This window comes from Taudactylus pleione, unplaced genomic scaffold (assembly GCF_031769625.1).
Source record: "Taudactylus pleione unplaced genomic scaffold, aTauple2 ptg000053l, whole genome shotgun sequence".
Classification (NCBI taxonomy): domain Eukaryota; kingdom Metazoa; phylum Chordata; class Amphibia; order Anura; family Myobatrachidae; genus Taudactylus; species Taudactylus pleione.
Genome location: NW_028284455.1, coordinates 40,212,544 through 40,229,406, shown reverse-complemented (window position 1 = coordinate 40,229,406; position 16,863 = coordinate 40,212,544). Strand labels below are relative to the sequence as shown.

The 16,863-nt window shown below is 44.7% G+C and overlaps 1 protein-coding gene across 2 annotated transcripts in view; it reads left to right on the top strand.

Annotated features, from left to right (window-relative positions):
* LOC148535387 (intraflagellar transport protein 70A) overlaps positions 1-16,863 on the top strand; it is an 83,668-nt gene that overhangs the window by 21,975 nt on the left and 44,830 nt on the right. For both annotated transcript variants that reach the window (XM_088463854.1, XM_088463847.1), the window contains exons 6-8: positions 10,371-10,475; positions 12,606-12,734; positions 13,786-13,835. In XM_088463854.1, the coding sequence (XP_088319980.1) occupies positions 10,371-10,475; positions 12,606-12,734; positions 13,786-13,835 (284 nt within the window). The remainder of the gene's footprint in view (positions 1-10,370; positions 10,476-12,605; positions 12,735-13,785; positions 13,836-16,863) is intronic.

Sequence of the window (16,863 nt, the reverse complement as noted above, 5' to 3'; positions counted from 1 at the left end):
TCTACGTAACAGCTGAAAATAGTTTTCGAAGGAGATTCTAAAGGAAAGACTAAAGTAACATTAGAAGAGACAAAAAAGTGTAGTGTAATGAGGCCCATCTGAAAGTGGAGAAAGGAGAGGGTGCTCCATCGTGTCAAATGTTACTAACAGATCTAAGAGCATTAGCATAGAGTACTTACTTTTACATTTAGCTGTATGCTATTGGCCACTTTTGTAAGAACAGTTTTTGTCGAGTGATCTGTACAAATTCTAGATTGGAGAGGTTCAGCTAAGCTATGGGTATCTAGAAATTCAGTTCATTTAATGTGGTCCATTCTGCAGATTATAGTCTTTGAGGAGGATAGTACAGATAACACTTCAGCTTCAGTAATGTTGGCAAATGTGTAGAAGGAGGAGAGGGGTTAAAGGAAGTGACATACACACGTGTCCTCGATCGTCTAGTGTCCATATTACATGTAGCGCGCCCAGCTAGTTGCGTCTCATATGCCCATGCCCAGATGCATCATAATGTATTCAGTCGCAAAGTGGCGTATTCAGTCACAGCATAGTCTACTGAGACACCAGAGCTTTTAATACTGGTTTACGTCCATCAGATGTCTCCTTTTGATAAACGTCATTGCGCTTACATGAAATACAGTATACAGTATCCAATGTAGTGAAATGATGCTTTTAGCTGTGATTTAGAATGTAGCGACTGTGAATAAAATATGCAAACGTTGCAGTCACAGGGACTGGTATGGAAGCGTTTCAGATCCGCTACTTGTGTACACAGTCGCTATGAAGTAGCACACGCAGATGCACTGTAATCACCTGAGCAGCAGTGAACAGGGATTTTATTTGTTTTGTTCCTGCGAAAAATGTGAACAACGGACTTCTAATAAGTCACACACACAGTAACTCTTTGCAATAACATTGAGAAGCTAAGGGCATATTTACAATTACTCCCTGGAAAAATAATCAATAAAGTGGGATGTGAGAGGACAAATATTTTATTACAGTAAATTGCATCACCAGGGGGGGGGGGGTGCAACACCTGAATGCTATAGGTGGCTACAGTGGGTTAGTGATATGGTCAGTGCTGAACAGCGTTCAACTGGGTTTCAGTTCCTGTTATTTTATTGATTTTCTTATAAATATTATATTATATACAGTACTATATATTTTATATTGCTTGTTCCTTCAAAAAAGTTGCAAATTCAACTGCTTATAAGTCACACAGCCCTGTGCAAAAAAAAACATGTTGCTCTCCATTACTAAGCATGGATATTCTTAACCCTGAACTGTAAAAGCGGAGTTTAGGAACCTTTGCAGTAAGATATGTACATACAGTATTGAGATAAAAACTTAAGGGTATATTTACTAAAGTGCGGGTTTATGGAAGTGAAGGTGTTCCCCATGGCAACCAATCAGATTGTCAGGATTCTGCCTGGGAACGGCCGTTACTCACTGCGGCGTCGGCTTCCCCTGATCAGCCTTGCAGTCAGACACCAGGTGCAGCGGCGGGTGACACGCTGAGTATTCTCCCAAGGGCCTGGTGAAGACTCCATTGCAGAGTTCCCACGGCTGCAGTCAAGGGCACAGCCATTTTGTCTGTATCACCTGATCGGATCTTCCTCCAATGGTAGCCTTGCCAGCTGACAGATGACTCTCTCCTTCAATGGACAGCTACCTAAGGGTATAAAGCAGGACTCCAGGAAACAGGAAGTTGCCTGAACAACTTCTCTTCTCCAGTGGCTGTTAACATCAGATCGCTGTTCCAGGCTCCACGCTGTTGTATCCTCAGTGCCCTTTCACTAGTGTCAGTGATATTCTCCAGTGTTACTAGCATCGGTCACTACCGATATTCTCCAGCGTGCTACATCGTTCCCTACCGATATTCTACAGTGTTACCAGCATCGGTCACTACCTGGGGCTTGCGGTTGCCGAGACCCAACCTTAGGGTCTCGTCACAAGCCCCAATGGTTGCGATGGTTTTGACCATCGCGATCATCAACCTGGTCGGTCACTAAAGCTGTGGGTGGTAACCCACAGCTTAGCTAGCGACCAGGAAGCTGCACTTGAACAGTCAAACGGCCACCCTCATTCAGAGCGAGCGCTCACTTCTTGCGACCGCCTCTGAATGAGGGCCCATATCTCACTTGGAGGGGTCACTGGCGAAAACCACCAACGGGTTAGACTCCGCGCCTCTGGTCAGGTCTCATCAACGCCTGGAATTAGCTGAGGAGGAAATCATATATACTATACTTTCTCCTGATTTACTGCTGCCTTCCTGCCTAGTCCCTTCGGCTCCCAGTCCCCTTACTGGAAACCTCTAAGGCCAGGTCGTAACACAGATTCTACTTATCATTTATCTTGTACCTTCTATAAGATAGTAGCTATAATCTGACTGATTGCTATGGGCAACACATGCACTTCTGTAAATCCGCACTTTAGTAAATATACCCCTTAGTGCAGTGGTTCCCAAACTTTTTCAGTTCGAGGCACCCTTCGGGTCTCCATAATTTTTTCAAGGCACCCCTAAGCCAAAATAATTACAGAGGTGCCCTATGTTTTAAGTAGTTGGGTCAAAATAATGTAATAAGTATTTAAAGCAGAAAGAGAAAAAAGAAAGAGAAAACTGTGCTTCCTCTCCGTCTCTTTCCTATTGCTCCCTCCATCTCTCTCCCATTGCCCCTTCCATATCTTTCTCTTTGCCCCCTCCGTCTCTCTCCTATTACTCCCTCTGTATCTCTCCTCTTGCCCCCTCCATTTCTCTCTCCCATTGCCCCCTCCATGTCTCTCTCCCTTTGCCCCCTCCATATCTCTCTCCATTTCCCCCTCCATATCTCTCTCCATTTGCCATCTCCATATCTCTCTTCATTTGCCCCCTCCATATCTTTCTCCATTTGCCCCTCCATCTACCTCCCTTTGCCCCCCTCCATGTCTCTCCCTTTGCCCCCTCCATGTCTCTCCCTTCACCCCCCTCCATGTCTCTCCCTTTGCCCATCCATGTCTCTCCATTTTCCCCCTCCATGCCTCTCCATTTTCCTCCTCCATGCCTCTCCATTTGCCCCCTCCATGTCTCTCCCTTTGCCATCTCCATGTATCTCATTTTGGTACCTCCATGCCTCTCAATTTGCTCCCTCCATGTCTCTCCCTTTGCCATCTTCATGTCTCTCCCTTTGGCACCTCCATGTCTCTACATTTGCCCCTCCATGCCTCTCCATTTGCCTCTCTCCATGTCTTTCCCCCTTACTTACCTTTAGTTGTGCTGCCACTCCATTACCCCTCCAGGCGCCGCAACTCCATAGCATCGCTTGGTACTTATGGCGGGGGTCCCGGGGACCTTGCTAGCTGGCCTCGCCGAGGACCCCAGACTACAACTCTGGACTTAGGGGACAGGTAAGGTGGGTTACCGCTTGCGGTAGCCCGCGGCTGAGCAGCCTTACCTCCGGTCTCGGGACAGACCGGAGATGCTGAAAGTGAACATCGACCTCGACCGCGTGATCCACTAGACCACCAGGGTACATATGGTGCTGGAATCCAGTGTCCCGGTGGTCAAAAATCAGCCAGGGGAGGTCAGCTTTCCCTATTACAGCGGCCCCTCCCCCAGCTCAAGGCGCCATTCCACCGCGATCGGGACGCTGCTCTCCACCTTGGACCCCACCTCCTCACAGGTCTCTGGTGGCCATTTTCTGCAGGCTCAGCCACAGCTCTCTGGAAAATGCTGGGTCTGGTTACGCTATAGCTTACCAGACATTGCGTCTGAGTAGTTGAATGTAGCTCCCTTTTGCAGTTAGTGTTTTTCTGCATAGTATGTCACATTTGCTAGCTCCGTCGGTCTGTATGATTTTTCTAATCTGTTAGCCTATGCCTTTCCCTTTCCTCTCCCTATAACCCTATCATACTGGTGTATTCAGGGTCAACTAACAGTATGTGACAGCCTTCACTTTTACCTATAAATGTGAAGGCTGTCACATACTGTTTGGTTGCACTCTACACAGTATCATATCCCGTGCTGTGCTCTCCTGCAGCTTATTTAAGCATAGGCAGGATCACTATACTACATACCCATTTGTATACACTGTCGCATAATAGCGTTTGCATACCCATTTGTATTTGGTGTATTCTGTCGCATAATAGCGTTTGCATACCCATTTGTATTTGGTGTATGCAGTCGCACAATAGCGTCTGCATACCCATTTGTATTTGGTGTATTCTGTTGCATATTAGTGTATACTCTGCGACTATGTCTAACAAAGGCAAAAGTTGCAAGCAAGCGATTACACCTACATTGCTCTCATGCAAATTCTATGTAGCAAGTTCGAATGAGCAGGATGTTGTCCAGGGCGGACTATGTACAACGTGTTATATTACACCAGGTACATCTTCTTCCCTTGCCCAGGAGCCTCCTTGGGCGTCCCTGACTCAAGTGTTAGCTACTATTGCGGACCACCTGACAGTCCCGGCAGTAAATCCCCCTATGGGGTTGCCTCAACAGGTACAGGCAGTACTGGTGCCTCCATGGGTTGATGTCCTCTCTACTTTGGTACACAGTCTAGCAGCTCCCTCTACAGGCTTTCAAAATATGTTGCAAAGTGAGAAGCCCCTTCCCAGTAAACCTACCAAGCATACTGTGTTGTCAGAGTCTACGCAACAGAATCTGAGATATCAGCTGAGGCTTAAGACGCTGACAATCTCTCTGATACTGAATCTCCCTCAGGGGAAGGAGAGCATCAATCTAAAATTATAATTAATATACCTGAATTGGTGCGAGCCGTCGGATCTATGCTCCAAATAGAAGACGATGAGCCCACCCCCAAATCAAAGCACCCACTCTTTAAACGACAAACAGTGGCTTCAACAGAGTTTCCTCTCTTTGATCAACTAGTCGAACACATGGCAGCAGTTTGGCAGATTCATGGTAAAAACACCTGACATATTCTTACCCTTTTCCTGTAGCTCATTGTGCAAAATGGGAGGCTCCTCCAGTAGTAGATTCCCATGTTATACGATTGATTAAAAGCTCCACTTTACCTCTCCCTAAAGCTTCCTCACTAGAGGATCCTACAGATAGAAAGAATAACAGAAAAAAGAAGATTCCCTCCAGCACACTGCAGCAATATTAGCAAAAATACTTGAATCCTACATGATAATAGAAATTCAGAGGTATTGGTTGCACACATTTGCAAATATATGATTAAGCTCAGGGCCAGCGTCAAGGCTCCTCCATACTGGCGTCCCTAACATTCTTTCATTCTTTTTTCTGTGGTTCAGTATAAACCGCGCCCTTTACAAGCACCTGAGCAATATCATTAAGCTGATGTGAGCGACCACCCTACTTTATTTTTGCAGATAGAAAGAATAAGTCTGGCCTTAAATCTGTATGCTCTTTGTCAGGGGCTATTGCTTGCCCGACCATATTGCCTGTGTGGCTAAAGCAATTGAGGACTGGGTAGACGCTGTAGAAGAGTCTCTTCCCTCAGAGGCTTCTCAGGATCAAATGTCCTATATAGCTCACATAAGAGATGCAGCTTCATATATTGGTGAAGCGACTTTGAATGCTAGTCTACTGGCACCAGCCGCACTCTTTGGCTGCGGTCATGGAAGGCGGCTGCAGACTCTAAGAAGGCCTTACAATGGAGAAATCTTGTTTGGCACCAACTTCTATAAGATTGTGGCCACATTGGCAGCATCAAAAACTGCTTTTCTGCCATCAGCAACTACTGCAAAGCCTCAGACATAGTCCTTTAGGTCCTTTCGTCCCCAAGGCAAACCTAAGGGTCAGTCCTTTTTTAGACAGTTGGCTTCTACTAGGGCCACAAAGCCTAGGACCAAGCAGACCTGGGCCACCAGACGTCCTGCTTCAGCCTTCAGCCTGTCGGGGCGGAGTAGGAGGCCAACTTCTTCAGTATGCCCAGGAATGGCGTCAGACCACCACAGATGCTTGGGTAAGAGAAGTGGTCTCTCACGGGTCGCCCTCTCATTTCTAAGCCGGCCACCCCACCAGTTCTTCTACACAGGCCCTTAATCAGACCCGAACAAGGCCCTGCTTATCCAGAAAGCCATTCAGTCCTTGCTACAAGCGGGGGTAATAGTTCCAGTCCCGCTGTAACAGCGAGGAAACGGTTATTTTTCTACTCTGTTTTTGGGGCAGAAACCAAATGGGTCTTATCGGCCTATCCTCAACCTCAAATCCCTGTACAAATTCATAAGGGTGCCCAGGTTTCGCATTGTAACCCTGTGCTCTATTGTACTGGCTTTGGAGCCTGGGGACTTTATGGTATCTCTGGATATTCAGAACGCATACCTACATGTACCTATAGTGCCCTCTCATCAGCGATATCTCCGGTTTGCTGTACTACAGCAACATTTACAATTTCAAGCTCTGCCCTTTGGACTTTCTACAGCTCCACGGGTCTTTACTAAAATTATAGCGGTCATGGCGGCCCACCTGTGTTGTCAGGGAATCAGATTGCTGTCATACCTAGATGACCTCTTGCTCTTAGCAAGCTCCTCAGAGGTTCTTCAACGCCATCTTCCAGTAACCATTGCCTTCCTGAAAAAGGCATGGCTGGTTAATCAATTGGAAGAAGTCCTCCCTGGACCCTTCACAGAGGATGTCCAGCTAATCCTGTCCAGGTGGAAAGGGTTGCCCCATCGGATCAAAGCTCAGATGATGGTTCTCTCTCCAGAGGGTCATCTGTCCCTCTCCTGGTTGCTACAGATGTCCCATTTAACCAAAGGTCACCCTTTTTGGATCGGGTACTCATTACAACAGACGCCAGTCTCTGGGGCTGGGGCACAGTGACTGGTCAACGCTCCTTCCAGGGACGTTGGATATCGGTCGAGTAGACTTTGCCAATCAGTGTATTTGAACTTTGTGCCATCTACAAAGCCCTCACTCTGGTTTAGGACATTCTTCAGGGCAAACCTGTACAAGTTCAGACCAACAACGCCACAGCAGTGGCCTACATCAATCACCAGGGAGGCACTCGAAGTCAGTCAGCAATGGCAGAAGTGTCACGCATTCTCACATGGGCCGAAAGTCACCTCCCGGCTATCTCCGCAGTGTTAATTTCGGGAGTTCTAAACTATGAAGCGGACTTCCTCAGCTGTCATGACGTGCATGCCGGGGAATGGTCTCTCCACACAGAAGTCTTTCAACTACTAGTGGACAAGTGGGGCCTACCAGAGGTGGACCTCGCTGAAGGTACTGTCTCTGCTCTGTCCATTTAGTTCCAGCATAGAACTGCTTCACTGTCAGATGTCCACACCTTCCTTCAAGGTGTTCTCCTCATACAACCTCCCTTTGTCCCCCCTGTGGCTCCATGGGATTTGTCAGTGGTCCTTCAGATCCTACAGGGCACTCCTTTTGAACCTTTGGAATCTGTGGATCTCAACTGGCTATGGCATCCACCCGACGGGTGTCAGATGTAGGGGCGCTCTCATGACGCTCCCCATTTCTAATCTTCCATCAGGACAGGGCTGTTCTCCGAACTCGACCTGGTTTCCTTCCAAAAGTGGTTACTCGTTTCCATATTAATGAGGAAATCGTAGTCCCGGCCTTCGATTCACCAGACCTCTCGGCAGGTGGGGCCTCCATGGAAGTGGTCCGTGCTCTCAGTATCTAATTGGACCATACCAGTTTTTTGAGGAAAACAGACTCCCTATTTGTTCTCTATGGATTTCACAAGAAGAGACGCCCAGCCAATAAACAGACATTGGCCAGATGGCGTCGCATGACTATCTCACAGGCCTACACGCAGGCAGGCCTTCCTGTAACTGCTACTGTCACTGCTCATTTCACTCTCTCTGTGGGCCCCTCGTGGGCAGCACGCCGTGGTGCCTCAGCTGCACAGCTTTGTAAGACGGCCACGTGGTTTCTGCCCACACCTTTCTTAGGTTTTATGCCTTCGATACCTTTGCCTCTCAGGATGCTTCATTTGAATGCCGGATTCTCCTCTCAGCTAAGGAGCTTCCCCACCCTAGAATACTGCTATGGGACACTTTCCCATGATATCCCTGTGGATCCCTATGGACCTTGAAGAAGAAAATGAGAGTTATGGTAAAACTTACCTTTGTTAACTCTCATTCTTCAAAGTCCACAGTGCGTCCACCCTGACGCCCCTGGCTTCTCTGGGTTGGGTTTCCTGGTCACCGGTTTCCCGTCTCTTTGATGTGAGAGTGTGATTCACTGTGTACCAGTTTTCCTTCTCTCCTTTCCTTCTCCTGCCTTGGGCTTGTTAACTAACTGATTTGCCTCTGGCTCAGGGGCGGGGTATAGGGGGGAGGGACCATTGTATCCTGGCTGTTTAAAGCTTAACTGTTTGGTGTCTGGTCCTTATCTACCACCTACACCTCATGGTATCCCCATGGACTTCGAAGACAGAGTTAACAAAGGTAAGTTTTACCATAACTCTCATTTTACACAAAAATAAAAAAATACACTATCCGGCCTCTTTAGGCCCCCAGCCACCGCGGCCCCCCAGTGGCAGCGAGTCGACACCGCAGGTAGCCGCAGCACACAGTTTGGGAACCACTGCCTTAGTGTCTTGATTGTCAATAGCTCACATGCAGTGCAATAATTAACATTTTAAAAATATATGTAATATAATATTGATAACAAAATCAAAATTATTTTCAAATTCTCCTTAATGGGAATTGTACCCCAGTTGAATGCTATGTTAAGCATTGACCATACCACTAACCCTCTGTAGCCACCTATTCAGGTGCTGCACCCCCCCCCTTGTAATGCCATTTACTGTAATAAAATATTTGTCCTCTCCCACCCCACTTTATTGGCTATTCTCACTGTGCGACTGTGGCCCTGATTCAGAGCCGGACGCTCTGACAGAGCGCTCGCTCTGAATCAGGGCCGTCCTTCTGGATTTTTATAGCGGCCTATTGGCCGCTCTTATAGTTGTGGGTGTCCATCCACAGCTATAGCGAGCGGCCAGGAAGATGGTCGCGTTGGTCAAGACCATCGCGACCATCGGGCTTGTGACGAGATCCTTGTGGTAGGATCTCGTTGCCGCAAGCCCTGGAGTGCTTTCGGCTCTGTCAGAGCCGAGAGCATTCCCACTTGTGCTATCAGTGGGGCTGGCCCCAGAGGGTAGTCGTTCCCATGGGAACGCCTCCGTCTGGGCAGCCACGCCCCGGCACGCCCACCAAAGGGGGCGTTCTGTCACTCACCATTGACAGCATGCCCCCTTTGTAGCGAGACCCGGAGCGACGGCTTGGCCGTCGCTATCCTGGTCTCGCGCATGCGCACCATGGAGCCGGCTCCCTCGTGCGCCTGCACACTGGGCCAACATCGACCCACTTGCGAGTGCTCAGCGCTCGCGAGCGGGTCTGAATCAGGCCCTGTATACGATAGCCTCTGTACACTTTCAAAAGCTACATGTTCTGTAATGAGCCCACAGACTGGTACAGGAACTAATATGTTTCAAACCGTATTCTTAAATCCTTTCTACCTCTTCTGTAGCTATGTAGCCATACGCCAGCTGTTTATATTCTTGTCATTTAACTTGAAGTGACTTCAAACATTCACATATTTTACAGTAAGGAGCAGAGTAGAGCAGAGTATTGCTTATATAACACAATGGACCTCATTCAGAGGCGGTCGTCAGTTGCAAGCGGTCGCCCTGGGTCTCGCGCATTTGCACAACGGAGCCAGCTCCGTTGTGCGCATGCTCAGTGGGGCAACATCGAGTCGGTTGCGAGCGCTCAGCGCTTGCAACTGACTCTGAATGATCCCCAATGTGCTTGTATGTTTTATAAATTAAATATCATTCTAATTTTATTGTAAGTTTAACACTCTAATGCCCCATATCCACTACATGATTAATGAGCGATAACGTTCAATCGTTCGTTATATTGTGCAGTGGACATTGAGCATACACTGAACAATATATCGTTCAGTGTGGGCACCCTCCTTCATCCTCAAACCTGCACAACCTGACGATGTCGTGAGGTTGGACAGCAAGTTCAGGCGATGACCGATGGTGTCAATGACCAGCGGGATCGCTTATCGCTGGTCACAGCATATCCACTGCACGATATTGCGGACGATGAACCATAACAATATCGTTCAATAGTTCATTTATATTGTGTAATGGATACGAGGCTTAACCTGTCTATAAGCTTGTAATGATACTGCTGCGGTGTAATGTACTGTAATAGCTTGTAATGATACTGGTGCGGTGTAATGTACTGTAGTAGCTTGTAATGATACTGCTGCGGTGTAATGTGCTGTAGTAGCTTGTAATGATACTGCTGCGGTGTAATATAGTAGAAGCAGTGCTTGAAAATTAAAAGACGACTACTTTGCAATTACGTTTTTGTTAATTTAATTATATTTTTCTCTGTTTCTATCTTTATCTGGACAGATTTATCCTACAACATTGCTTTATGTTACTATAGCATGAAACAATATGTGTCCGCATTGAAATACATTGCAGATATTATAGAGCATGGAATCCGAGAGCATCCCGGTAGGTGTCCTTGATAAAGTAGTATATATGTATAATGTACATCGGGGGGGGGGGAATTCAATTGTTTTTTGTGGGCGTCTTCAGTAATGGGCGTCTGTCAGAGCAATTCAATTGTTTGTCTGATAGAAGCCCATTAGCTGCGGCAGACACATTTCCCTGGTATTATATAACAAGACCTATTTGGTTGATAAGGGGCCCATGCCACATGGTCTGCTAGTGGTTAGGTTGGATCGATCTGATTGGCTGTTTCTTTTGAATTTTTTTTCAGTGCTTGTAACAATCTGCGGGCCTGATTCAGCAAGGATCGCAAAGGCAAAAACACACGCACCCAGTCGATTGTTGCGTTCTACGCATGCATCGCAGTGAGCAAAACAGTCACTGCAGTGACTACGCAGACCCATCACAGTGTGATTGACAAGAAGTACCATTTGGGGGTGGTGATGGGGGGGGGGTCGGTGAAACGCAGGCGTGCCAGTGCATTTCAGCGCCGTTACATACGCAGCCTGAGCTCTAGATACCGACAGGAAGTTTAGCAGTTAGTGTGTGGATCTGATGGTACTCGATAGTACCGATGTTTTTGCAGACTTGCAAGGTATTACGGATGTGAGTAAAGGGAAGTGGGCCGTCTTTATGTTGTGCTGTGGTGGCAATGCTATCGCAGTCATTTGCATAATTTCACAGCAGAACTGCGTATGCGCTTGTTCCCGCGATCACATCAGTGATCCTTGCTGAATCAGGCCCTGTATACATTGTTTTCAAGATGGAGGCTTCAGGTAGTGAGGTTAATGTTTTAGATGAAGAAATAATGCGGGGTATGCCTTCTAACCTTGGAGAGTGTTTTTGTTGATCAGATACCCAAATGGAGGGAAATAAAAGCTGCAAAGTTCCATGACATACAGAGTCTCATGCAGTTTATACCACTTGTTTATGCTTCATTTTATCAATCCTTCAATTCTCAGAAAGTCGAGAAACACTAGAATTTGAAAATATTGATGAGGAGTTGGATGTGATATAAAAGTTTAGATACGATTAATAATAATATTCACATATTACTCATTGACTTTTTATACATAATTTTACATAATTTTTAAATATAAATAAATATTTAGTACCTGTAATCTATACAGGTTGAGTCTCCCATATCCAAATATTCCGAAATACGGAATATTTTTAGCATGACTGAGATAGTGAAAACTTTGATTTTTGATGGTTCAATGCACACAAACTTTGTTTAAGGCACAAATTATTAAAACTAAAGTATAAAATGACCTATAGGCTGTGTGTATAAGGTGTATATGACACATAAATTAATTTCATGTATGTACTCACACTTTGTTTGAGGCACAAAATTATTGAAAATATTGTATAAAATTACCTTCAGGCTGTGTGTATAAGGTGTATATAAATCATAAATGCATTCTGTGTTTAGATTTGGGCCCTATACCTAAGACATTTCAATATGGTATGCAATTATTCCAAAATACGGAATATTCCGATATCCAAAATACCCCTGGTCCCAAGCATTTTGGATATGGGAGACTCAACCTGTATTAATTTGTATTTTATGTATTATTTATTATTATTTATTTATTAACAGTTTCTTATATAGCGCAGCAAATTCCGTTGTGCTTTACAATTTGAATTATTTAATTATTCACAATAATACAACAGATACTGTACATTTTTAAATGTTACCATCCTAATAGAACATCTGAATAAACAAGGAGCCAGATGATTGTTTACAAAATAGTGTCTCATAACTTGAATTTTCCAAGATTTGATAAGAGCAGCAGTTAACCCTATAATTTAAATTCCAGTTCAAATAAATATAAGTAGGCACCAACTTTCCACAGGAAACTACTTTTCCTAAAACTTGTTGTCCTGTAAAAAGTAATTTTGTGGTATGTGTCTCTTTTCCATAGAGCCCCTGAATTTATAAGATGATCACTTATTATGTGCAGTATGTTCATTAATACATCTCTGATTGTTCATTATAAAGATCAGGTTAATGAAGCAATGTACTACAAATTGTAAGTGCATTTATAGTAGTGTTCTGCTCTTTATATCATAAGCACCCCATGAAGTCTGTATAACCATATAAAAATGTGTATACCATGTATCTCCCTCCAGAGCTTAGTGTTGGCATGACAACAGAGGGCATTGATGTCCGTAGTGTGGGGAACACTCTGGTGCTGCACGAAACCAAACTGATTGAAGCGTTTAACCTCAAGGCTGCTATTGAATACCAGTTAAAAAATCGTAAGTCAATTCTATATAGTCTTTTTTTATGGTTTGTATTGCTGAAGTTTACTTATGCTTCCTAAGAAATATAATATTGCTTCTAAATTTAGCAAGCAATGAAAATCCACAAATGAAATACAGGAAGAAAAATATACTATCAAGTACATTCTGTTAATGTGACAATTGTGTTTATGTATTGCTAAAGGCCCTAGCCTATATAGGCATTATTTACTGTCCAGGGCCAGATTAACAATGGAGCAAATGGGACAACAGCTCCAGGCCTCCACATAAAAATAGGCCCATCATCACGACAGCATCATGATTATGATCAGATGCGCAACTGGCCATAAATCATTAGTATTAAAATCGTATTTCTATTTTCTTCACAAATTAATAAAATGTTTCTACTTTTAGCTAATTAGGGAGACTTTGGGGCTGATAGCGTAGGGTTGTACACGCCCACATGGCACTGGTCACACCCACATAGCACTGGCACCCCGCCTGGTCCCGTTTCTTACAAGGTCGGTACACACTAGACATTGTCTATTGTGTACCGCCCTTTAATCTGGGTCTACCTATGACCCAAGCGATGTGTCACGTGTCCTATGAGCACGCTGTCTGTCTCTGTATGGCTGTCAAGCAGAAGTGTGGCACTCAGTCACTGATTCCATAGTGAGTTGATATTACAGGTTCATCACCAGAATGCATGCAATAGTTCTCTGTGATCATGTATAAGCCATGGCAAGGCACTATGATCCCTTACTTTTCTGGTTGTCACTTGAAAAGTGCTTACATTGATTACAATGAATTTAGTCATTAAACACTAGCATTCTCATTTATCACACTGGAGATACCGTAATATTTTTAAAACCGTAAATCTGTAAAAATTTATCCATTTTCAGTATTGAAGAACCTGGATTGACTTACAGTATGGACTAAAAACCAAAAAAGCTTTGTGTAGGACACGCTGTAATTGTTTATGATGTCCTTGTGTTTTATGAAATTCTTTATTGCTTAAAAGAAAAGTAGACCTCTTCTTTCAAATGTGTTAACAAATTTATGTATTCAGATGATGCTGCACAGGAAGCTCTGACAGATATGCCTCCACGTTCTGAAGAGGTAAGACTGTAGTTTGGTGCATGCATTCTTATATTAGTCTATTAATTACAGTATAACCTACACAATGTTCTCTTTCCAATCTTCTGTGTATATAACGTATATCCCCTACTGTACTAAAACCGCACTAGCCCACCCCTGTTCCTCCTCCTGTCTTAATTAATATTGCCCTTGAAAGAGAATGATTAATGTTATATGCCACATTATGTGTATCATAATTATTCACCTTCTGGTTGACCAAATAGGTCAAACAGCATGTCCCTCTTTTGTCTCATCTGGGGGACACTGCAGACTGTGGGTTTAGGGAGTAGCCTAAGGAGTAGGAAGTAAATAGTAAAACTATTGTAGCGGAAACTTCAATGTTTTCTGGAGCAGAAACTGGACAGGTTTTTTTTCAGCTCATTTTAAACCTGAAGTGGCTAAACCTTCACCTTCAGGTGCAGAAATTCAAGATGGAATCTCTGTGCTCTGTCATAGCTTCCATGAAGGGGAGGATTCCTGGCAGCACTCAACATCAAAGATACCTATATGCATGTTCACATCTTGGATCGGTACCAGCAGCTTCTTCAGAGTGTGTAAAACTTATATTAAGCATTGTGAGTGCCGGGGAGTCTCGGCTTCTCACAATGCCAGATTGTCTCATGGCCTCCGACTTTCTTCATTATGGGGTCCGGTTTCTGCTTTGTCGTTCCTGTTTGAGAAGCACTTAGCCTTCATTCATGTAGAGGGTACTGCATGTACAGCTTCGTATGTTCTGCCTGTCCCGATTTGGGTCCTCAATTTGGTCTTTTAGGTGCCTTCGCAGTCTCCTTTTGAGCCTCTGGTGTCAGTTGACCTACGGTAATGTAATCAGAAGGTGGCATTTCTTTTGACCATTTCCTCTGCTAGGAGAGTTTCGAAACTGGCAGCACTGTCGGCTAGTTCTCCTCTCCTGATTTCCCACTCTGACCAGGTGGTGCTTCATACTCAGCTGTCTTTCCAACCCAAGGTGGTTTCCCGTTTTCACCTGAATCAGGAGATCATGTAACCGGCTTTTCGTCCTTCTGATCTGATGGCCCTTTCCACGTCTTGAATGTTCAGAAGTCAGACAGTCTCTCGGTCGCACAATCTCTTGGTCCTCTGACACTCACAGGCGGTTCTGGCCTGCCTCCAAGCAAACCATGGCTCACTGGATTACTTCTGCTATTAAGCAGGCTTATGTTTCTTTGGGTGAGCCTGTGCTTGACCCTATCTGGGTCCATTCTAATTTGGCAGTGAGTGCTTATCAGGCGGTGCAGCAGGGTGCCTTGGTTGAACAGTTCTAGCAGGGTGGCTCTTTGGTCCTCGGTGCACACCTTTGTAGCCAAAGTTGCCAGTTTTGGAACCACCGGCCGGGAGAACCCTAATGCCCTAAAGATCTGGGCTTCAAGAACCATGCCGTCAAATCTTGGTGCAGACACGGCCCTTGATGATGAAGGTCTGGTTGAAGAGGGAGATGGTAAGGAGCCGCTGCCAAAATGTTCTGAAGTAGAGTATACCACTGTCAATGAGGCCAGTCAGTGGCAAACGCAGGATTTTGAAAGGAGGTGTTTCCAATACTTGGTCATGAAACCAATAACAAAAACTCTAACCACAAACAGGCAGCACTCCTCAGGTACTCAATAATCCAAGCTTTTTAATCCATTACGGTGCAACGTTTCAGATGCATTTATTACAGTTTTCGTCAACGCCTTGTTTGTCTGGTGGCCCCTGAAGGCTCCCCTACGGGGGGAAACAGGACAAACCTTGAAAGGATTGGATGTTTCCTCCACTCTGGGGCCGAAAGGAACACTAAACACCTAGCCCGCTTCTATACATGTGACCTCACTGTAGCCAATGGGGATTGAAGTACACATAAACAATGAAGAAGTTGGGACGCTGATGGTCAGGACTAGATTTACTTTGATTTTGAACTAAGTGTGTTTGATTTAATTTTGTATGTTATGTAATTTCATAAATTTATAGGTTTACCTCCTATTTTATATAATTTTATGCAGTATTTTATCATTATATGTGTTCAAATTAATTCAATTAGGCACACCTGAGAACGGCTAAGTAGAAATGAAAGGCAGTATTTAAAGGATGATGTAGGGGTACTCGGACACCTTGAAAAAGCTGCACTGGAGCCTACGGGGTTGCTAATTTTATCTTTGCCCTTTTATCACACAAATTTTCTACATCAATGTTTTGATGTATGTATTGTATATGAATTTTATTTTTTATTGCCTTACATAGTATTGGTTTTTATGTTTACTGCATAGTAATAAATTGTTTAGTATTTTACTATTATCAACAAGCGCTGCTTACCAGTTATTTATTTACTACTGTGTAGGAGGCTGACTACCTCTCTTTAGCAGCGGCTTGGAATAGTGACACATGACAGTGCCCTTTTAACTATATCTAATTACTTTCTAGCCGAAAGGAATGGAACCTGGGAGACTTTTGGAGTAGAAATGGGTTTTTACACCCATGGCCTGAGAAATAATCTCCGTAAACTATAACCCTAAAAGAAACTCTGTTTCAAAGGGGATCACCGCCAAGGCATGCTTGGACCCTGGGTCAGTATTCCAATACCTAAGCCGCAGCAATCTCCTAGCCAAAACTACCAAGGCAGAGATCAGCGACTGAATTGAGATAGTATCCAACAAGGTATCACTGATATAGGCATGAACCTCTCGGATCTGTTCGCAAAGGTAACTACCTCAAAAGAGTGGTCAGACTGGACGCCTGAGACCATCTGAGCCATCCAACTGTCAATGGCCTTGAGCACCCAAGCACTAGCCAATACAGGTCGTAGAGAAACCCCCGTAAGTGTAAACAAGGATTTTAAGACAGCCTCGCTTTTCCTATCCATGTGATACTTTAGTGTAAAGAGCAAAGTGGTTTTGCTAATCTGGCAATAGGTGAGTCCACCCTGAGTGGTCTTCCCAAGATCTGGTGTCGTCCTCTGCAAAAGGGTAAACCTTTTGGGGGCCTGGAATGTAGTGTCTGGCTTAACCCAGACCCACTTGTA